We start from the raw sequence: 22,966 nt of genomic DNA, 5'->3' as shown, positions 1-22,966 counted from the left end.
AAGTCTCGGACCTACGTCGCAAACCCCTTGTCCTCCAACAACGTATTGTTGAAGTGCCAATAGGCGGCAGAGGGCGCTGCTGGTAGTAGCGCCACCGTCACGGACGCATAATTGTGGTCCGAAAACGGCGCCAGTCTAATGGTACTGGACAGGGCTCGCGACAGGCTGTGGCTGGATATATACAGCCTGTCGATCCGGGACCAGGACATCTGTTCACCCCTAAACACCCTAACATGGGTGAACTCAGTGGATGCCTCGGGATGTTGTTCTCGCCAGACATCTACCAAGGAGTAGCGGGTGATGACCTCCCGCAGGGCCGACGCAGAGCACGGGTGTGGCTTCGGACCATTCCGGTCTTTCAGAGCCTCGAGGGTGCAGTTAAAATCACCCCCAAGCACCACGTATTCATCCGCGTCGACTGTCTCCAGGTAATCAGATATTCTGACGAAGAACTGCCTTCTCAGGGGTCCGGTGGCAGGAGCATACACATTCAAGAAATTAAACGTGTAGTCCTCGTGCCGGACTCTGAGATGCAACAGGCGACCTGGAACAACAGTTTTGGCAAGCAGTAGCTCTGGTTGAAAGGACTCAGAGAAAAGGGTCACCACCCCACTAGAAGACGAAGTGAGGTGGCTGAAGAAGACCTTGCCTCACCACTCCAGATGACAGCTGGCTTCAGCCTCTGGAGTGGTATGGGTTTCCTGCAGGAAACTCACAGAATACTTTCCCTTCTGTAAAAAGGGAACCTGCGAAACCCGTCCTTACAGCCATTCACGTTAAGTGTACCGATGCTCAAAGCCATTGGTAATCAGGAGTTTTTCTTGTGCTTTCCACAGGCGCTCAGGGTGCTACACCCCGAGAAGCCTTTATGTGGTCTCGCATCAATTTATGAAATTTCAGGACACGAAGATGGATATACCCAGAGATTTTGGCCTTGTGGTTAGCCCTGATGTATACTAAGAGAGAGTGGAGAATGCCCGATGAATCCTTCCACCTTCCAAGGGCCAACTGCACCTTCGTGGTTCTGTGTTTGCAGAGGGTATCCTCCAGGAAACATCTAGCTCCTGGGCAGGGATAACGGGGGTCAAAGAGTCCACCGCCTCCGTGGTGCCAGAGGACTCCTCACTGAGCCCCAACTCCCCGAGCTCCTCTTGACTGAAAAACTCAAGACCCCCGCCCTTCCCTGCGGGGGCCTTTCTCAGCCTTAGAGTGGGTCCCCTCCTCTGTGTTTCCATGAGGGGGTACACTATATCCTCCACATCCAACCACGGGGTAGGATGTTCAGGGGTAGCTGGTGGCGGTATGGCGGAGGTAGCGGTCTCCCTAGTGTCCTCGGGGGCCAACGAGGCACACAGTGCCCTCCTTGTCTCCTCTACCACCACGCGAACAAACAGGATGCCACGGGTGTTCGTATTAATCGCGGGAGGGCACTTTTCAGCAAGTACCCCATAGGGAGGGTCCAGCCCAACAGTCGCCTCCAACAAAGTGCCCGACCAAAACTCCTCACCAAGAGAGTTCACATCTGGCACCTTCCAGATGCAAAGTGAAGTGCTCGCTAAAACACCCTCACCCACACCCGCCTCCCCCGCTCCATCCTCCAAACCCCCAACCACGGGGTCAGCCCTAGCCCATCTCCTCCCTCCGGTGACACAAACCGGGGCTTTTTAGCCCCAGGTGTTCCACCCGAAGGCGGTACAGCCGGAGGGGGATTCTGGTCAACCCCCAAGTCTCCGAAGACAGCTACTTTTGGTGTGACAGGTTCACCGAAACACAAGTCCCTGGGGATGTTCTCCAACTGGGAGGGGTGTTGGAAGGCTCCCCAATGTCCATTTCTAGGGGCAAAGCCTCATGTTGAGCACTTTGATCTTCCACCCCAGGGACGCCGGGTACCTCCTCTTCCCCTTGCATTCCCTCCAGATCTTCGAGGGCGGGGGGCTGCATATTTATGGGGTCCGGCTCACACTGGGTAATCCTAACCTGTGGGCCGGACAGGGCCACCCTGTGCGGAATTGATGTTGCATTCCGCTTCGGAGACTTCTGAGGGTGAACGTAATACGGTTCACCCTCCTTAATCACCCTCTTGTTCTTAGTTTTTGATTTCCTCTTCCTGGGGATTGATTCCCCAAAAAAGGGTACCGCTACCTCCTCAGCAGGAGCCTCCCACCGCTTCCCCGCACCCTGTACGGTGCTTACATTGGGGGTAGGGTGCTCCTGGGGGGAGACAGCGACAACAGAGGGTGACTTCTTCAGGGTTATCTTTTCTTCTCCCTCTTTTTTCTGGGGAGAAGTGCAGACGTCACCGCCCGAGATGGGGCAGCGACATCTCCTGGGGTCCCAAGGGGGACCTGGGCCCCCGAGGGCTCCGCCGCGGTGGGCGCAGCGGCACAGGGTGTCTCCTCCCAGGGGGGGACAGCGACAACAGAGGGTGGCCACTCCAGGGCAACCCCCCCACCCTCTCTCCGCTCCCCGGGGAGAGGTGCAGATATCACTGCTCGAGACGGGGCAGCGACATCTCCTGCGGTCCCAGGGGTCTTAGGGGTCTTAGATGTCTTAGGGGTGACCTGGGCCCTCGAGGGTCCCGCTGTGGTGGGCGCAGATGTCACTGTTCGAGATGGGACAGTGACATCTCCTGCGGTCCCAGGGGGGACACAGCGGCACCGGGTGTCTTGGAAGAGGGTGGGGTGGGTGCAGGAGCTCGGATGGGTCCTCTGTTCCCTTTGGGGCAACTCCTACGAGTATGCCCCAGTGTTACGCCGATGCTCGCCACAAACCGGGACCGGACCGCGGGGCTGAGGTGGGGTTATATAATCACCGACCTGAGTCCACGCAGACTGATCCGGAGTGCGCAGTTCGTAGTCGTACATCGCAGGGTCAGGATTGGAGAAGGCAGCATCGTCGTTATGGAAGCAGGAGTTCGGCAACAGGTAGTCAGGATTTCCCCGCTTCAGCTTAGGAGCGTGAGTGGCTTCTGCGCGAGGAGCGGCCTCGGCCCATGACGCCGATCTCAGCAGGAGGAGACAGCAGGCTGGCCGAAGTTCACCGCAGGGCAGCGTCGGGTAGAACCAACGCTTCAGCGCAGAAGTCCAAGGCAGGTCACTGCAAGAGGATCGCAGCAAGCCGCAGGAAAGGAAGGATAGCCACTGCTAGGAGGGAATGCAGCAGGTACCGGTGCTGGCAACACGCTTCCGCACAGACGTCCCGGGTAGGCCACTGCAGGAGAATAGCAGCAGGCCAGTGCTGGCATCAACGCTTCAGCACAGACGTCCAGGGCAGGCCACTGCAAGGAGATAGCAGCAGGCCGCAGGAAAGGAAGGGTAGCCACTGCTAGGAGGGAATGCAGCAGGCCAGTGCTGGCATCAACGCTTCAGCACAGACGTCCAGGATAGGCCACTACAGGAGAATAGCGGCAGGCCACAGGACAGGAAGGGTAGCTACTGCTAGGAGGGAATGCAGCAGTACCAGTGCTGGCATCAACGCTTCAGCACAGACGTCCAGGGTAGGCCACTGCAAGGAGATAGCAGCAGGCCAGTGCTGGCAACAACGCTTCAGCACAGACGTCCAGGACCAGGCCTCTGGATACTCAGGAACTTGGAAGGTAAGAACGCTAGGAGAGAGGCCTGGGGTGGTTTGTGGCAGAGACAGTAACATAGAGGTAGGAATAGTTATGCTCGGCGCTGGTTCAGAGCCAACGCCTAGAATATAAAGGGCGGAGATCCAATCACAGGAGGAGGGTGTGTGAGAATTCCTCCAATGAAGTAGCACAGGGCAGAAGCTGCAATGAGAGGCAGCACCTGTGCCATAGATTGCCAGAGGAAGCCTGCAACTGCACAGGTCTGCAAGGCAAAAGTCAAAGCCAGTAGTGGATTCCTTACACCCAGCTCCTTGCACAGATAGCACCTAACCCCCTCTGTGCCATAGTAAACTGTATATTGAATGCCCTCATAGGGCACCCCAAAGGACCCCTCCACAGATTCTGTGCTCCCCGGCAGCAGCAGTTGTACCTGCCACCTAAACGAGAGCACATGCCTCAGTGCCCTATCCCTGCAGTCCAAAGGTAATTTTGTTATAGGAGACTTAATGTCTCCCAGGGCTTGCAGGGGTGGGCGTATGAGGCTGTCCAGGAGGAAGGGGGGCACATTGGAGAGAATGACTTTGGTGCCTAACCCCTCCATGGGTTCTATGGGGATGTAGGTCCCTCCTACCACAATGCCTTTCTGCACTATGGTGTGGGTGGCAGCCAGCGTACGGAGGAAGAAAACGCCCCTCCCATACATCTTGCTGGCTGCCACCACAGTAGAGGGACCCACCACATCAGCCACAGCCCTCACATAGATCTCTATGCTCAGGCCAGGTGACATTGGGCACCTCACCCCAAGCTTCCTGCTCACATAGGGCATGGCCCTAGCATTGTTGTTGCTGAGGTCAATGCCTGCAGCCGCCACCTGCGCCCATGATTGAGCTGGGACTGCAGGGGTTACACTGACAACACGAGCCGGGGGAGGTGTGGCCAGGGCACTGGATGTACCAGGCCTAGGGCTGTGGTTATTGTTATTGCTCCTAGGGGCCCCAGTTTTTGGGGTCCGGTATCCGGGTGTGGCTGTCATTGCCGCTCTACTCCTATTCCCCTTAGGCATGATAATAATAAGCCTCTAAGTAAAGGGAATAGGTAGTGTTTAGAGAGAGAGGTGCAGAGAGGAACTGTCCCTGTAAGGACCAATTAACTACCTCTCTACAAAGGGAGGGAAAGAAAACAGCTTTTTTGTTTCAAATTTTTTATTAGGCAGTTACAATATTTCACAACATTATAGGTACATTTGATATAATAGCCTAATCCAGGTTTTTACTTTTCAACTGGGGGGGGGGGGGGTAAGGAGATAGACTAAACGCCCCCCCTGACCCTTCGGGGGCTGTCGGGGTGACATGAGTATGGAAACAGAAATGGGGTTAGAAGGAGATAGAAAGTGAGAGAGTGGGGGGGGGGAGAAGGAGTGGGAGGGGGAGGGGGCATTGCTCCCCTTCTCTTTGGCTTCCCTTTTTAGGGCCATAGTTCTATTTGTTGTGTCCCTCTATTTCTATAGGGGGTTTCGGTGCAGTAGCACCATGTGAGTTATCCAGGGATCCCAAATGTTATTAAAAGAGGTGGTGGATCTTTTCAAAAAGGCGGATAGCCTCTCCATATCATCACCTCTTGCACTCTTTTTATCACTGTTTGCTTGGAGGGGGGAGACACCTTCTTCCAGGCGGCTGCCACCGCACATCTAGCCGCAGTGATAAAGAAGGAGATTAATTTGCCTGTTGGTCGGTCCAGCGTATCTAAGGGCCTGGCCAACAGATAGGTCAGCGGGTCAATGGGTATTTTGAGGTCCGTGACCTCTTCAATTAGTTTTTGAATGGTTTCCCAGTATCTTTGAATTTCCGGGCATGACCACCAGATGTGGGCCATGTCCCCCTTTTGACCGCAACCTCTCCAGCATAAATCGGAAGCCTGGGGGTAGATTTGATTTATTCTAACTGGGATAAGATACCAGCGAAATAGTATTTTATATATATTTTCTTTGATTGTGGTACATATGGAAGTTCCTGAGGCATTTCCCCAAATACTTTCCCAATCCTCTGGGTCTATAACTGTATCCAATTCTGCTGCCCAATGCAGCATATAATCGTGCGTGGGGGCTCCGGATGCCTTCTCCAGTTCTGCACAAATTTGCGTTATAAGACCTCTCTGGTGGCCTGTCTCTCTGCAGAGCCGTTCGAATCCAGTGAGAGGGGGAAATTCCAACGTTGGGGATAATGTTTGAATAAAGTGCCGAATTTGTAGGTATTTGAAAACGTTTAATCCTACCATTTCATATTTAGTTTGTAGTCTTTGATAACTCAGGAAGTCTCCGAAGCTCAGGAGGTCGGCAACCACTTTGATATCTTTTGTTTTGAATTGATCGAATTGTCTGGGCTCACATCCAGGTAGGAATTTCCGATTTTCGTGAATTGGTGTAAGTTGGGATTGAGGTGTTGTGAGCTTAAATTTGTATTTGCATTTCAACCAGGTCTCCCATGTGTGTCTCATAGGGCCTAATTTGAGTTTGTTGTTCTGCATGTCTTCCTTACTCGGGGACCAAAGGCAGGCTGGCAGTGAGGGCGTCCCGGCATAGTGCGTTTCTATCTCTAGCCAGCAGTTTTGATTTGGGTTAGCGTTCCAGACCACTACCTGGAATGAATTGGAAGATTAGCTTTTGGATGTTTTTTTAATTCCGAGCCGGGGATGTGGATCGGGAGAGTCTGAAAGTAATATAGCAATCTAGGGAGTATGTTCATTTTAACTGAGATCATTCTCCCGATCCAAGATATCTGGTATCCCCCCCCATTTATTTAGATCTTGTTTGATTTTTTGGAACAGGGCCGGATAGTTATGTTGATATAATGATTGGTAGGTCCTCGATATCTTGACTCCCAAATATTTGATACAGGAGGAGCTCCATCGATAGTTAAAGTTTAGTTTGTGGAGTTTCACCTCCGGCTCTGGCAGGCTTAGATTCAGGGCTTCCGATTTATCATTATTAATCTTATATCCTGAGATTTTTCCAAAATCTCGGAGTTCTTTTTGGAGGTTGGGTAGGGACATTTGGGGTTTGGAAAGAGTTAAGATGACATCGTCTGCGAATAGGGATATTTTGTGCTGCCGGGGCCAATTTCTATTCCTTGGATGTCTATATTGAGTCGTATTGCCGATGCCAGTGGCTCTATGGTAAGTGCAAAGAAGAGAGGAGATAGGGGGCATCCCTGTCGAGTTCCATTTGTAATCTCGAATCTCTGGTTATTGCCCCCCGGTAATTTAACTGTAGCTGACGGGTTTTGGTAGAGTCTACGGACCCCTTCTAAGTATGCGTCTTTGAAGCCAAATTTGCGCATAATATGGTCCAAAAATTGCCAGTTTATTCTATCGAACGCCTTCTCTGCATCTAAGCTTAAAAGTAGTGCTTTGTTCCCTGTGAGGTGTACATGGTCAATAATGTTGTGGGGGGGAAGGTAGGGGGGGGATGGGAGGGGGGTACATGGTAAAAAATCCTTTTCATATTTGCTTATAACTCTGGGTTCTGAAACAACATGCATTTTTGATTGTGGTTAAGGGCTTGACATGAAGGGGTTCAGAGTCCGCTTAACCTTTGCATTCAGCTTCATTTTTAAAACAATAAACAACAGTTAACATTTCTATTCCTGCAGCGGGACACAGTTACTCAATTTGTTTTGTTCCCTGTCTCCCATAGGATGGGTTTTTTACCAAGCAGGTCTATTTACTATTGCCTATTTGGGTTGATCCCCTCGGATCTTCATATCCCCATTTCCTTTACCCGCTGCCGATCCCCATGGGTCCAGATCCAGACCTGCATTGTACCCCTGAAGGTTGTTTGTCGTTGGGGAAGAGAGGGGGAGGGGATGGAGGCGGAGGGCAACTGAAAGGGGGGGGTTTGTGGGGGGGAGCGGGGGGGAAGCAGGGGGGGGGGTAGGGGGAGGGAGGTGGTGGGGGGGTAATTGGGAGGAGACTTGGTGGTCCTTATTTTGTGTTTGAGAGTTATATGGGATAAGCGGTCTGCTGCAGCCTTTATAACGGACACTTCAGGTAAAATACAACAGTATCATCAGCATTGTTCATTATGTGATCCCTTTAACGGACATAGTACTGATAAAAGGGTGGTACGGAGTGCGTCGTCGTTTTTCAGGCCCACAGTCTTGCACTGAGCGCGTTTCTCCTTTAGTGTCTAGGGACTAGTCTTACGGGGCGCTGTACTCACGGTTAAGATGAGGAGATTGTCCGCGATCTCCGCCTTTCGGTCACGTACCTCGGGAAGTGTTTACACCGCGGCTTTTGCTCCTATTCCTCCCCGGGAGATTTTCCCCCCGCGGATGGCGGAGGAAGGAGACAGGGAGGGGGAGGAAAGATAACACGAGGGGGCAGGCCACGGCGCTCCTTCAGCCGCTCTCCTCTCTCGCATGACAGAGGGGTTGCTTCCTCCTCCTTCCGATCCCCTCCACGGGCCGGCTTCAGGTAGCTGTTTCTGGGCCTCGGGGAAATCCTGGGTGTGATGGCGTCCATCTTTGTACCGCGTTCCTTCGGGTGCCGATCTAGGAATGGTGGGGGCCGTCTGCAGTCGACTGTGGGGCTTGCCTCTGGGGTTCTTTCTTCCGTGGGTGCACTGTAGTCCTGGTTTCCACTGGATTTTTCTGGATTCATTGGGCGTCCGCTGTCAACATAGCAGGGTAGAGCCTTGCTGGGGGGAAACTGTCAACTGGGATTGAAGTAATGTAGGTAAGTTTTGGCATATTTATCTTCGTGCTTGGTGTTGCTTTTGTCCAGCTAGCCGTTGTGATGCCCTGACAGTTGGTTCTTCAGCGTCCCGGTTGTGGGCCCCGGATGTGTCCGAATCCCATGCTGGAGGGGGGTCAAGGCCTATAGCTTTGGCCAGGCGGGTCATCTCTGTGGGGTGCCTTATTGTGTGGAATTTTCCGTTTCGGTTTACGATTAATTTGAAAGGGAAGCCCCATTTATATTTTATGCCTTGTTCCCTCATCAGTTTAGTTAATGGCTGTAGTTCCCGCCGTTTGTCGACAGTAAGCTTTGATAGGTCATTGTAGACCTTGAGATGGTTGTCTCGGAATGTGATGGGTTCCTTCGCCCTGCTGGCCCTCATGATTTTGTCTTTGACCGTATATCGGTGGAGGCGCGCTATGACGTCCCTTGTTTAATTCGGGTCATCTGAGCGCGGTCCCAGGGTGCGGTGGGCCCTGTCCATCTCCAGGTCTTTTACCTCGAGGTCGTCGCACAGTGATATGAAGAGATCAGTGAGGTATGACTGCAGCTGGCCGGGGAGAACAGATTCAGGGATGCCTCTTAACCTGATATTCTGTCTTCTATCACGATTTTCGTGATCTTCTAGTGTGTCCTTCAGGTTACTAACCTCCATTCCCAACCTGAATATCTCCTCCTCTGCGACTGTTTGTGCCTGGTGTGTTTCCCCCACCTTGACTTCCAGGGCGGTCGTGCATTCCGTTAGGCCATTAATGTCCTGGCGTAGTTCCGCTACTACTGCTCGCAGGTCACTCTGGATAGAGACGTGCAGGTCATCCAGCATACCCTTCATCATTTCCTGCATATATGCTCGGGTGAGGGTCGTCTCTGGGTTATGGGTGTCCTCTCCCCGGTCGCGCTCCGGGACCTGCGGCCTTGCACCTCGTGTGCTCGTGGCGCCAACGCCATCTTGAGATTTGCCGGCCGCCTCAGCGTTTTTTTGTGAGGGAGAGAAGAATTTCGTCACCCCTTGTGCAGGTTGTGATTTTTGTTTAGCTGCCATGCCTGCTTGTTCGGGTAGCTGTAGTTAGTATTTTGGGGTCTGGGGGTTGGGGGGAAAGGCGCTTTTAGTCTTGCTTAGCTAGTAGGGTCTGCGGGGCTCCTGTTTCACACAGCCATTTCTGTTGGCGTCCTGGTCACGTCCCCCTCCATTTAGCAGATTTTTAATGAGATAAGGTCTGGCACTCTTTCTTTATTCCATCAATTACTCTTCTGAAGTAGTGGGGGGGGGGGGGCTGCAGCTTTTAAGTGGCCTCCAGGTATTGCTTCGGATCCCAGCTGGGGGGGGGCGCAAGGGGGGTAGCGCAATATTTAATGTCATGTAACTGCACTTGGCGCTACAGTGCTCCGCCGTGGCCGTCCGTCGCTCTCCTTGACCCCCCTAGGATCCACTCCTCCAAGGGGCAGCACCGCACCCCCGCACCTGGGCTCCGGTGCTGCAGTATTGTAGATCACCCCCTCTCTGACAGGTACTTATTCAGCTGATACTAGGGCTGTCTCGTGGGTATTTTAGGGGGGGTCAGCAGCCTGCCTCTGCAGGGTCAAGTTCTCTATTCCCCCATTACGAACTAGTTGGGGGGGGGGGGGGAAAGCTCCTGATACTCCCGTGGGATGGGGGTCTCCTGGCTGTCAGCTCCGGCCGCTACCTGAACCGCCGATCCTCAGGAGTCTCACGCGGCTCCGGCGGCCATCTTGGGATCGGGGACAGAGGGAGACGAGCCTCCGGCAGTCGTGGATACCCAGATGCTCCCCGGTGCACGGCCGTCATGTTTTATTTATTTATTTGTGTGCCGCTGAGTTGTGCTAGGTCGGGCGGCTGTGCGGCTCTCCCAGCCGTCAGCCCAAGCCTTTCCCCTGAAGCGCCGATCCTCAGGAGTCCCGCGCGGCTCCGACGGCCATCTTAGTCTTGGCGCAGCGGGAGACGTTAACTTTTATTTTTAATCATGCAAGTCCCCTTTAATTATGGCGGGTGGGCTGTGTACATGTGTACATGTGCCCTCTCCTCTGTACGCTCTTTATGCACTTCCGCAGAAGCGCTCTTTCCCCAGGGGATGTCACTTCTGGGTCACCCCAATCTCCTGGGGGGCCTGGTCTGTGATTTTAGGGGGGGGGAGGTAGCCCGCACACTCCGTTGTCACTTCTGCGGAGTGCCGGGTCAAAATGGCCGCCCTCGCTCCCCTAAACCCTCTGCTGTAGCCCCACCAACCTTCAGTCGCTCACTTGCAGCCTCTCGGGGACTAACGGCAGACAGCCTCTCGTCCCGCTTCTTACCCGGCCACCCACGCACTGTGGGGTCAGGGAGGAGCGCCGATCTCGGCCGCGTCTGGGCCGTTGTCTGGGGAAAATGGCCGCCGCACCGCATCTCCCGGCCCCTCCGTGCTCTCCGTCGGCTGGTTGGAGGTGTTTTAAAAAAAAAATATTATTTATTTAATGGCTCCGCCGCCCGCGCCTTCCGCTGGTATGTTCAGGGATAAATCCCTGTGGTTTTGCAGGAGAAAGGCTGGTTTACGGGGCTTTGGGTCTCGCAGCTCCTGAGCTGCACGTCTTCTCAGCCCTGCAGTTGGCCACGCCCCCGAAAACAGCTTTTAAAAACCGCTGCAAATCTTCCTTTTTCTTCCCTTTTTATTTACTCACTCTCTTACAATAAGCCACACCAGAATTGTATAGGTCTTAAAGAAAGACACAGAGCTCACACATGCAAATGAAAAAGGAAGGAATCAGGCTTAAATTGAGGTAAATTAGAAGTAAAACAAAACAACCAAGGGTGGGGGAGGAGAGAGGGGTTGAGACTACAGTTACCAGCCAGCTACAGTGTAGCTTTGCTGGGTTGAATCACTGCAGCCTCTGGGTGAAAAACAAAAACGGTTCTTAAACCTGAAAAAACACCCAAAACCCTCTAAAAGCTCACAGTATACTCACAGTATACTCCCCCACAGATCCACACCAAAATATAACAAATAAAGAAAGAATACAACCTGATTCCACAGCAAATGCCTGGGAGCTCTTCACACATGCTTCTGAGTGAGAAGCTGGAGATAGGTCAGGGGGCGAAGAGGAGGAGACAGAAGGGGCAGTCCTGGGAATGACCTGATCAGCTTGGGAGGTGGAGACAGGGAATCCTGATAAGGAGAGTCTGTGCGCGCGGCCCCTGTAAGCTGGGGATGCGCGCGCACAGACTGTAACACAGGTGCGGCCCGCACGGAGCAGGGAAAGGCAGCAGAAGGAGGACTGCGCCCGCGTGATGGCCAGCAAGGGGAGAGATGATGCACGCGTGTCCCCCATGGGCAGAGGGGACGCGCGCACCGGACGCGTCACTAGGCGCGCGGAACGCCACGCCGCAGGCACTACAGGCGGAGGAGGCAACGGGACGGAAGGCACTACAGGGGAAGGTAAGGGAGCTACTGCGGGGGAGCGGGGAGGATTATGGCAGGGACTGTGGGAACGCGTGGGTACGCGAGACCTGCGGGGAACGCGCTGCGGCAAGGGGGAAGAGGTAGATGGTGAAGGAGAGGAGAGAGAAGGAGCAGGAAGAATAATGGGAGAGAGGGAGAAGAAGGGGAATGAATCTCCTGAGTTGTCACACTTTGGTGGACATGTGACTGGGATTAGCCAGTGAGAGGGTGAAACATTGAGTCTGGGGGAGGGGCCCAGCTTGTGATTCCCAGGTGTTGAATGTAGTTTTTGGAGTGCGAGGCTGCTTGCAGATGTTCTCTGCAAGTGCCTGAGTGATCCATGGAGTGAGGAGACTGGTGGATTTGCTGGCCAGTACAAAGCACAGTGACCCACCTCAGGGAGCCCAACCCAGGGGAAAAAGGAACATCATGCGCGGAGGAGGCAACGGGACGGATGGCACCACAGGGGAAGGTAAAGGAGCTACTGCGGGGGAGAGGGAGCAGGGAGGATTACAGCAGGGGGCGCATGGGTATGCGAGACCTGCGGGGAATGCGCTGCGGCAAGGGGAGAGAGGTAGACGGTGAAGGAGAGGAGTGGGAAGGAACAGAAAGGATAACGGGAGATGGGAGAGAGGGAGAGGAAGAGGAAGGAATCTCCTGAGTCGTCACAAGTTCAGACTGTTCCATTTGGAACCTTCTGTTCTTGAAGTAAAAATTGCTGTCACCTTGTCTGGCCCTCAGAAACAGGAGGTAAAGGAGTTTCTTGTGCGCAATGCCCGAGTTGTCTCCCCTGTACCCAGGAGAACCTCGGTTATTAAGCACAGCATCCATACAGAGTCTGGGAAGGTCATACATCTTAAGCCCTATAGATTACCCGAGGCTAGACGACAGGCCGTTAAAGAGGAGGTACAGAAAATGTTGGACCTCAACATAATCGAGGAATCATTCAGTAACTGGTCGAGCCATATCGTGTTGGTTCCAAAACCGAATGGCTCGATCAGGTTCTGTAATGATTTTAGGAAACTAAATGCAGTCTCCAAATTTGATACATACCTTATGCCATGGGTGGACGAACTGATAGACATGGTAGGTGATGCTCGATACTTAACTACCCTCGATCTGACTAAGGGGTATTGGCAGGTACCTCTAACACAGGCCGCTAAAGAAAAAAGGGTATTTTCCACACCAGGCAGGCTATACTGCTGCGGCACAGTTTATTCGAGCATTTGCCCGTTCTGTGCCGCAGCAGTAGCCTGGCGCGCGCCCGAGTGTGACGGGCGCGCCGAAGCAGCGGAAGAGCGCCCTCCGATCGGGGCGCTCTCCCTACCGCTGCCGGGTCCGCCGGGTCCCCCGGAACCCCCTGCCGCTGTCCCGCGATCGCGGGACACCAGGGCTCCCTCGGGGAGCCCTTGGACACGCGTGCAGGGGGCGCAGGCTCCCGATGACGCGTGACCGAGGGGCGGCCACTAGCAAGCCGGGAAATCTCCCGGCTTGCGGATCTGGCCGCACTGCGATAAAGTGTGTCGCCAGTGTACCAATATAAGGTCCTACCCTTCGGTCTACATGGGGCTCCAGCAACCTTTCAGAGATTGATGGACCGGGTGTTGAAGTCCCATACAGACTATGCCGCGAGCTACCTGGGTGATGTGGTCATTAACAGTAATTACTGGGACTCTCACCTGGAAAAGGTACAGGCAGTTCTAGACTCCCTGGAGGAAGCGGGTCTGATGGCAAACCCTGCTAAATGTGCCATAGGTTTAGAAGAGACCAAGTACTTGGGGTAAACGGTTGGTAGAGAGCTTGTGAAACCGCAGGTCGCAAAGCTGAAAACAATTAGGGAGTGGCCGAGACCACCAACTAAGAAACAGGTTAAAGCCTTCCTCGGCCTGGCCGGTTACTACCGTCGCTTTATACAAGACTTTGCCACCCTCTCAACCCCTCTCTCTGACCTAACGAAAGGGAAGAGTTCGGTCATGGTGAAGTGGTCTGACCAGGCGGAAAAATCCTTCCAAAGCTTAAAAGACGCCATATGTGCCCATCCCGTCCTGATCACCCCGACTTCACTAGGGAGTTTCAGGTTCAGTGTGACGCTTCCAATGTAGGGATAGGAGCGGTCCTGTCACAAAGAGTTGGAACGGGGAAACACCCCATCATGTATATTAGCCGGAAGCTAACTGTCCACGAGAAGAGATATGCCATAGTTGAGAAAGAGGGTTTGGCCATCAAATGGGCAAAAGAGACTCTAAAATATTATTTGTTAGGGAGAAAATGTACCCTAATAACGGACCATGCACCCTTAAAGTACATGCAGCAAAATAAAGAAAAGAATGCTCGTGTAACTCACTGGTTCTTGAGTCTCCAGGGCTTCCAATTCACAGTTGAAGACAGGCCAGGCCCCAAGCATGGAAATGCCGACGCGTTGTCCCGAGTATACACCTCCCTATTTTCAAGTGCTCACCCGATAACGATTGAGCAAAGTGGGGGGTGGGAGGTATGTGATGTATTGAAGCAAAAGGTGTTTGAGGGGAGGTACATAGGACCCAGCACCTTACAGGGTGTGTTCCCTTCCCTCTCACCTGAACCCTAATTAATGAGCTGCAAGGTAAAAGGCAGCACAGACAGTTTCTTGGGACTGCTGCTGTGCTGATCTGAAGGCATACACACAGACAGCCCTGTGAGATACTGCAAAGGGTACTGCAGGTACAGTGTCTAAAGTGGGGAAAGAGTTTAGTTCTCCTACTGTTATTTAGGGACTACGCTGTGTTAGTCAGAACTCCTGAAAGAAGTTAGGTTTTTGTTTCTGTTTTATGTTATGAGTTAACCCTGTTCCTGCTTTGTACCTTGTAAATAAACCCTCCTGTGCATCAGCACTACGTTTCCCTGCCTTTGTTCTGGATAAAAGAGACTGCAACGTGGTGTGGGCATCACAATACATAGAACCAGACATGCATGCACTGGTGTATACATATGTAGCCAGGTACCCTCCGGTCTCCCCGCGCTCCCGGTTTCCCCCTTTCTTTACCCTCAGATATGTGGGGATGTGCGGCAGGGTGACGGAGTCACTGGTGGTTCCCTACGCAGGGCGCCGCCATGTTTGGTGTATGCATGCGCACGCGTGAGAGTTGCGCATGCGAGGAGCTACCAGAGTGCCTGGGAGGTTGCGCATGAGCAGGGCAACTTTGCGGCGGCCATTTCAGGGGCGCACGAGTGTGAGGTGCAGAGCGGCGGCCATTAGAGGGAGAGCACGAGGCTCCCTATGTTAAAGGCTGCAGACAGGACTACAAGAGCCATGATGCTCAGGGGCAGTGACACCACCTGACACCAGAGAGCCAGTAGGGCTGCAGGATTCTGCTGGAGGAGCAGGAAAGACTAATGCATGCTAGAACAGGAAGCGACTAGTGAAGACCAGGAGCCTGAAGCTGCAGGTTGGTCCACAGAGCAGTGCTCCAGGGATTAGGCCAGAGGTTAATCCCAGGGGGCCCAGTTAGTCCCCTGAACCACTGTAGATGTGTTCTGAGTGCTTGCTATAGGGAAGGCCTTAATGTAGGGACCCTTTCCTATAGTATTAGAGAGATATATGCTGCAGGACATTGCCTGAATGTCAGTGCAGCCTGAGTGCTGAAAGAGTATCTGACTGCATAGCAGAGAGAGTTTGCAAAGGATCATCCAGCTGGAGATTCCTCCCCTGGGGAGTCAGATAGTATACTCATCCCTGCATGGAGCAGCGTGTCATATCGTGGGATCACTGTGCGGAGTTGCTGGGTACCCAGGATTATCCTGATCAGGACTATGATTAGGAAGGTAGTATATTAAGTGCACCAACGGGCCCCAACACAGGGAAGTGCTGTCCCTTACACTCACATTAACCTTATAGCTGGTGGACACTCAGAGGTTAAGTGCCCTGGCACATTTGGTACACCAAGGACTAAGGTGATACTAGGACTCACAGTAAAGTGATACAATCATTTACATGTGGGTGATGATGGGATGGTATTCATGCAGGGGGAATGCCATGCTGTTCATGAAGAGTTATGCAAAGGTTATTATTATGATGACTAGTAAATACTGTTTTATTCAACTGCGTGTGGTTACTGTATATGTTGGTTCTGATAAGGGAACACTCCCACCACGTTGGGATCCCTCATCAGTGGAGGCGCTGCACCGTGTGTAAGTTTACCCCAGGCTCCCCGTGGCGAAGGCTCAGGGCCTCTTGTTAGCCTCACCGGTACAGCAGCATCAGTAGTTATAGTACCCCAGGGGTACACCTGCTACACATACATATAACCAGACATGCATGCACTGGTGTATATATACACACATACACACATACACACACACACACACACACACACACATATATGCTTTCACTGGTGTATACATATCTAGCCATATCCCCCTTTTACCTGCCGGGGAGAGGGACGGCTGTGGTGTATGGGAGCATGGAGCTCTGCGCCATACCTGCCAAGCGGGGGCCGCCATCTTGTAGTTTGCGCATGCGCAATTGCAGCCATGCGCATGCGCAGCCCCCAGAGTTGTGGTGGCCATCTTAAGAGAGGCTCCTCAAGGGACTACATACCCAGGAGCCTGAGGGAAATGCAGGTAGAATGTTGACACAGTTTCGCAGTGAGAGGCAGTTGCTGAAGGAGAGAACCGTGGAGTTAGTGTCCAGGGAGCAATGTTCCCCTGGACTAGGACTAGCTAGGACCCCTTAGGTCTCAGCTAGGTCCTAAGTCCTAGATTGTGGCTGCTATAGGGAAGGCCCCAGACAGGGATGCTACCCTTTAGCCTTATAGTGTCAGGTGTAGCACCAGTGAAGGGACGCCACGCGGTGAGCTGCAGGCTGCGGTTTGGGAATATTGGGGGAACGTCCTCCAGCTCTGACGTCCTGGAGCTCCCTCAAGAGGCGGACACCTATGCGGATCAGAGAGAGAGAGGATTCCGCAGACGTCGTGGGATCAGACAGATCCTTTTTGCTCATTCAGCGGTACCTGGGTACAGAAGTGCCCAGGGAGGTAAAGTGCACCAACAGTCCATAGGGGTAGCGATACACCCTACACGTGGGTGGGACTGACTCTCATTGGGGGAGGACACCAGGGATATTGGTGCTACACACTCTATGTACTTTGGGGAACACTCACAATGTGTTGTTATTATTGTATTGTGTGTGTTTGTATGGTACCGATATATCGTTATTCTAATGTCAGTCAACCAATTGTTATATACTGGTGTGTGCATCATTTCACTGTAAGTGGTCCTGAAAGGGGTTATTCCGCTGCGCTGGGATCCCTCTCAGGTGGAGGCACCGCACTGAGGAGAACGAGAGCTCATCCCAGGCTCACAGCTGTGGAGGCTCAGGCCTTCTGTGAGTCACAGCTAACGGCAGCACACATAGTTCCATTTGACACGGGAAAAAGGGGCTACACATACATACACAGGTGCCGATTTAGAGCTGACTAACAATAGTGGAGTCGTAGATCGAACACTCATTGTGCAGACGCTATATTTGCACCTTGTAAAAACAATAACCCCATTTAAAGTGAACTAAGAATAGGAGAAAAAAAACAGTTTGCATCAAGCTGGGAGTTTGCATGTTACATTGCACCTGTGTTATATTAGCGTCCAATTTAAGGTTAGATTAACGGATGTTCTTCATTTTAGAACCACTCTTAATTATGCGCCTCGAGTGACCAAGTGCAAATCAGATTACACTATAAAACCACCATTTTGTTCATACACTGGCGCTACCGGGCAACGCGCTCTTCAGGAAAATAGACCAAGACCCCGGAGAATAAGAGAGAGAATTTATAGCACTAGAGTTAATGTATTTGGCATGCCGGATGAGCAGGTAATTCAGAGGTACCACCTGACACCTCAACTTATTATGGAAGTTTCCGATTTTATTCAGGCTGATCTAGGGCATCAAATATATATTAGAACAGCTATCCCACCAATGACCTCAATAGCGGTCGTACTGAATTTCTGTGCCATTGGGACATTTCAGAGAACAATAGCCGTTCCCACAGGAGTTTCTCAACCTGCTTTTTCCTCATTTTGAAGCAGGTAATGAGGGAATTTGCTCTCTAGAATTAAAAGATTAATCAAATTAATTTAAGATCAATAGGCTATGAATAACCAAGCAAAAAAGTAATCAGTTAACTTCCCAAATGTTGTGGGAGCTTTGATCTGCGCTCACATAGCACTAATGCCTCCACAGAGGGATATAAAGCTATGGAAACAGAAAACAGGAAACCTTACTATTCCATTAACATCAAGATCACTTCTCATCACCAATCTGGATGCCAAATACATTGGCTGCATCCATGATTCCTTCCTATTTCCCCACTTCCGCACACCTTTCCGACCTACTGAAGACTAGATGACCACAATCGGAATAAGTTCATGGTAAGTATACTTTTTCCAACATTACACATTTCTATTATCTGCTCAACAACTAAGGCCGTGCGTATAGTGCCGGCGATGGCGATGTCGCCCAAAAACAAATACATTGCCGCTGCGCACGCGACAAGTGACGGAACGACGTCGCCGTCGCGAAAACCTGATGCCAGCAAAATTTGATTTTTCAAGGGCTGTCATGTGACGGCCCTTGAACAAATCAAATTGCCGGAATCCCGCGACCCCGCCACCCGGGGCGACGGGTGACGTCACCCGCCGTGTCGTCAAATACGGCACTATAGGCACGGCCTAAGCTTCACTTCGCCCTATTTCTTTATTGGTGCTTATTATACTCCCTAAGGCCTTGGCTCTTGACACCTTTGGCCAACCCTTCCCCACCCGTGGAGATACGCTGCAAGCAGGCCCATGCTTCCACCAGACCTGTCACAGAATGCAAATTAGATCTTCTTAAAAAGTTGCTTCATATACTCAAGAACCGGCTGTTCCTCTGGCCCAGAAGATTAGGGCTAAGAAATTCACTGGTTCTCCTAAGGCTGAGTCCCTGGTGGCCGCGGCTGCTTGCGCTATTGCGTGCACGCCGCCCACACAGTATGGCCCTGTATGGGGCCGGCCCCAGTAACTAACTGCGCTTGCCTGCAGGAAGCCCGATGGCCGAGCATTTGCCACATGATGTTGGCGGTGCAGCCAATGAGGGCGAACCAGCCGAGGGATGTCATGGCCTAGCCCCGCCACACCTCCCCGTCGCCAGTTACCTGGAGACCATCAGATCGCGCTGATGCCCGGAACTACCTGCTCTAATGGGGCTGGCTTGGGGTCGATGTGCGGCAGTGCTGTCAATCACTGCTTAGCGCCGGAAATGTGACCCTATAATTCTCGGCGTGGCTCACTTGTGGTAAGATCCACGGAACTCCGCTAATTTCGAACCTATTAACGCGACCTTTTCCCAAGTATGTAACACATTATTTTTCTTCTTATTAAGAGGGATTTTCACAGCTAATGAGATGCAATAACAACGTGTGAGCAGTGTTGTTAATGGAGATTATCGTGTCTCAGAGAAACGTCCTCCAATACCCAGCACATGCGCCATTGGCCAAATCCTGAAAACTTTTGGAGGTCTTGAGGACTGGAGTTGAGCCACACGCGTGTAACGTTTTGTAATGAAAGGGTTAAGGCCGATACTCATTTTATTGCTTGCAGACTATTCCCAGAAATAATGCTCTGATAATCAGAGTCTGGATGTGAGTAACGCCGGCTTTTGAAAGGTGCTAAATATCGCAGCGTTACTCCCGTGCGCTCACAGGGAGGATCAGCGCAGTTAGATAAACTGCCCATTGCTATGTGATTTGCAGATGAATATGGCAAACGTGCGTTAAAATTTAAGGTACCATATTCTTGAAGGAAAATGGCCGAACTTCGTTGCGTTCAGCGGCTTTGGGGATACGCGTTACGGAAATTCATACATTAAAATGTGATAACAGGGTACAATCCATGCAGAAGGGGAGAGAGAGAGAGGGGGGGAGTGGGAAAGAAAAAGGGGAGGAGTGAGAAGGGGAGAGAAGCGCAAGGGGGAGTGAAGGACAGAACCGGGAAGAGAAAACGAGAGGTGGTGAGAGAGAGGATGTGAAGAGTATGAGAGGGGGAAGGGTGGTAGATTCATGGAATCGCCTCCCAGCAGAGGTGGTAAGAGCTAATAAAGTTAGGAAAACATGCTAGGGATGGACAGAAGGCTGAATCCCAAATATGAGAGAAAGTCACGGAACAAATAGGGTCTAAGTGTTTATAGCAGACAGTATGGAGGCCAAGCGGTTCTTATAGTATCCTCCATCAGATTCTATGGGGGATATGTATCAAGGCAAAAGTGGGGCCATTTTGGGGCAACATATGGTGCCATACTGGATGTATCACAAAAAAAGGAACCATGTTGTTCCATGTTTTTGCCCCATAATTCCCCCACTTTTGCCTTGATACATAGACTTGTGTGTCTCTATGTTTCCATGTAACAGGAGGGTGATAAGAGAGGATTTACACGCACTCAATCACCAAGATTTAACCCATTCAATATTTCCCTGTCCATTACTTTATATTCCCCTTATGTGGGACAGCATGTGTACAGTATATTGGATGTTAGAAGCAGGTCGGCGTAGAAAAGTCCCTTTCATATTGTACTTGATAACTTTCCTTGGGGCCAAGTATCACGTGCTTCTGAAAATCAGAAAACAATTAATACAAGGAAAAGAAGGGGAAAACGTGAAGAAGGGAGAAGGGAGGAAGGGAGAAATTGAGGAAGGAAGGGAGGAAATAAGGAAGAGGAAGGGTGACAGGAAGGGAGAAATGAAGGAAGGAAGGAAGGAAGGAAGGAAGGAGGGAAAGGAGAAAGAAAGGGAGAAAGGAAGGAAGGGAGAAAGGAAGGAAAAAAGAAGTGATAACGTAAGGAAAGGACAAAAGAAGCAAGGGAGAAAGATGGATGGAAAAATGATATATGTTCAGTTTTGTATTGGATTTCTGTGTTTTCCCCAACAAATCAGCCCCCCCCCCCCTCCTCCCTAACATACTTGTTTGGGGGCTGCAATATGTTTTGGCGAAGGCATTCAACCAGATGCCAGAGGCCGGCTGATTTTCTACATACAGTACAGTCCATTTCACATTTTCCTTGATGCTTCTCGAGTGGCAAATGAAATGAGCAGAGGCGTTCACACAAGCCAGCACGCTGAGGACGAGCCTGGCAGCCCCGGTGGTTTTATGTACAGGGCTCTCATCCTGAACGCAGTATCTGCAAGGGACGGTAATGCTGCGATGTGATGATAACACAGCCTCAGCACTGCCTGCTTCTGCAACCTGAAGCCACAGCACGAGCATCCTTTGGTACCCAGACACAGTGACTCGTCTCCTGTACCAGGGGGGATACCCTTTGCGATAGGAGGATGGTGGATTTAGAGAATGAAGTTCCACCCCTACCTCCGAGGTACCGATTTCGGGATTTACTCCTTGGGGACCAGGCTTGGCAGAACGATGACAGGTAAGGTGCAGAGTGATATATTGTCAGGGATATACTTTATATCACGGGTGGCCAACTCCAGTCCTCAAGGGCCACCAACTAGTCAGGCTTTCAGGATATTCCCTGCTTCAGCGCAGGTGGCTCAATCATTCCCTGCTTCAGCACAGGTTTCTCAATCTGTCCCTGCTTCAGCACAGGTTTCTCAATCTGTCCCTGCTTCAGCACCTGTTGCTCAATCAATCCCTGCTTCAGCACAGGTGGCTAAATCAATCCCTGCTTCAGCACAGATGGCGCAATCAGTCCATGCATATTCGACTGAATCACTGATTGAGCCACCTGTGCTGAAGCAGGGATATCCTGAGAACTGGAGTTGGCCACCCCTGCTTTATATCCACCTGGAACATTCATGTATTTTTAATAAAAGATCTACAGTATATTCCTTGTTACAAAAGATGATATTCTTACAGCGCAGATAGAGTACAAACCATTTAAATAGGAGTCAGACCGCTTTGCCCTTTCGTCAGGCTCGTACCTGAATAGGAACTGCTGCTTTCCTTTACAGACCAGCTTACAATACCAGATCTTCTACCAAGAAATGGCAATTATTTGTATTGTTTTCCAGCCCACACCTCTTGAACACGAGGTTATAAGCGATTTGAAAACACATTTCTGTTTATAATACACCTCAGAAAAGGAAACCTTTTTTTTTATATCACTTTTGTTGACTTGACAAAGAAACGCGAAACAATCGTCTTATTGAAGAGCTTTTAGTGGAATTCAGTTTTCCTATTAAAAAAAAAAGTACAACTACTTTAGTTTAATTACAAACTTGCATTTCCTTTTGACTTTGTCTTTGTCCTTTGTTTTTTATTTAAAAAAAAATCCTTCCTGTTTTTCTTCGAAAAACTGGATATAAAAAGGTTTTAACCCATGAAGATTTCTGGAAACAGTGCAACTGCTTTTCATAGCACTCTGACCAGTAGTGAATGGCTGGGTGTAGATAAGATGACTAGCAGAGTGAGTGAGTGTGTCCTCATACAGTGTGTGTGTGTGTGTCTGAACACAACTTTTTATGTTTATTGCACGTATTTCTATTTAGTATGATTTATACAGGAAAGTTGATATCTTTTCAGTTACTGTGGAGCTACTGTAGTAAATTCAGTTTTTCTACTCCCAAGAGCGCATAACGGATTATAATTGCTATGTGAATTACTTTGATGTTTGTACAGAGGAATATAATACATGGCAACAATACATTTCACGAAGGAAATTTCATATGTGTGTACATACAGTATGTATATGTGTGTATATATGTGTACGTATGTATGTATATGTGTGTATATACAGTATGTATATGTGTGTGTATATATATGTATATATCTCAACCCCCTTATAATGCTGTGCTTGGGGTCCAAAGAAATACATCCCGCTATAAGCGGGTCGCGTTAGAAATAATGTACAATTGTATCCATTGTTCAATAAAGTATTTAAGACACCAATAATAGTGTTGTAAAGTATTCATAAATACGAAAAGCCACGCTTGCATCGCGTTATAAGCGGATTCGCGTTGTAACGGGGTTGAGCTGTGTGTGTATATATATATATGTGTGTGTGTGTGTGTGTATATATATATGTGTATATGTATGTATATATATATATATATATATATATATATATAGCATCAAAATTTAAGTTATGGTGGGGGGAAAAGGCAACAGGAAACCTCCACCGTAGTATATCATATAGCAAATAAAAAGATCACTTGTGAGCACATTCACATGTCTTGGACAGGTCTGCAACCCTGCCTTTCACCGTTATCACCTA

At 50.8% G+C, this 22,966-nt stretch overlaps 1 protein-coding gene across 3 annotated transcripts in view; it reads left to right on the top strand.

Annotated features, from left to right (window-relative positions):
* The first annotated feature begins 20,864 nt into the window (after positions 1-20,864).
* Positions 20,865-22,966, top strand: part of KCNT2 (potassium sodium-activated channel subfamily T member 2) — a 391,255-nt gene continuing 389,153 nt past the window's right edge. For all 3 annotated transcript variants that reach the window (XM_075616937.1, XM_075616935.1, XM_075616938.1), the window contains exon 1: positions 20,865-21,163. In XM_075616937.1, the coding sequence (XP_075473052.1) occupies positions 21,069-21,163 (95 nt within the window). In that variant the 5' untranslated portion in view covers positions 20,865-21,068. The remainder of the gene's footprint in view (positions 21,164-22,966) is intronic.

Source organism: Ascaphus truei, chromosome 10 (assembly GCF_040206685.1).
Source record: "Ascaphus truei isolate aAscTru1 chromosome 10, aAscTru1.hap1, whole genome shotgun sequence".
Taxonomy (NCBI): domain Eukaryota; kingdom Metazoa; phylum Chordata; class Amphibia; order Anura; family Ascaphidae; genus Ascaphus; species Ascaphus truei.
Note: the sequence above shows the minus strand (reverse complement) of the source record. Positions and strands in the feature narration are given on the sequence as shown.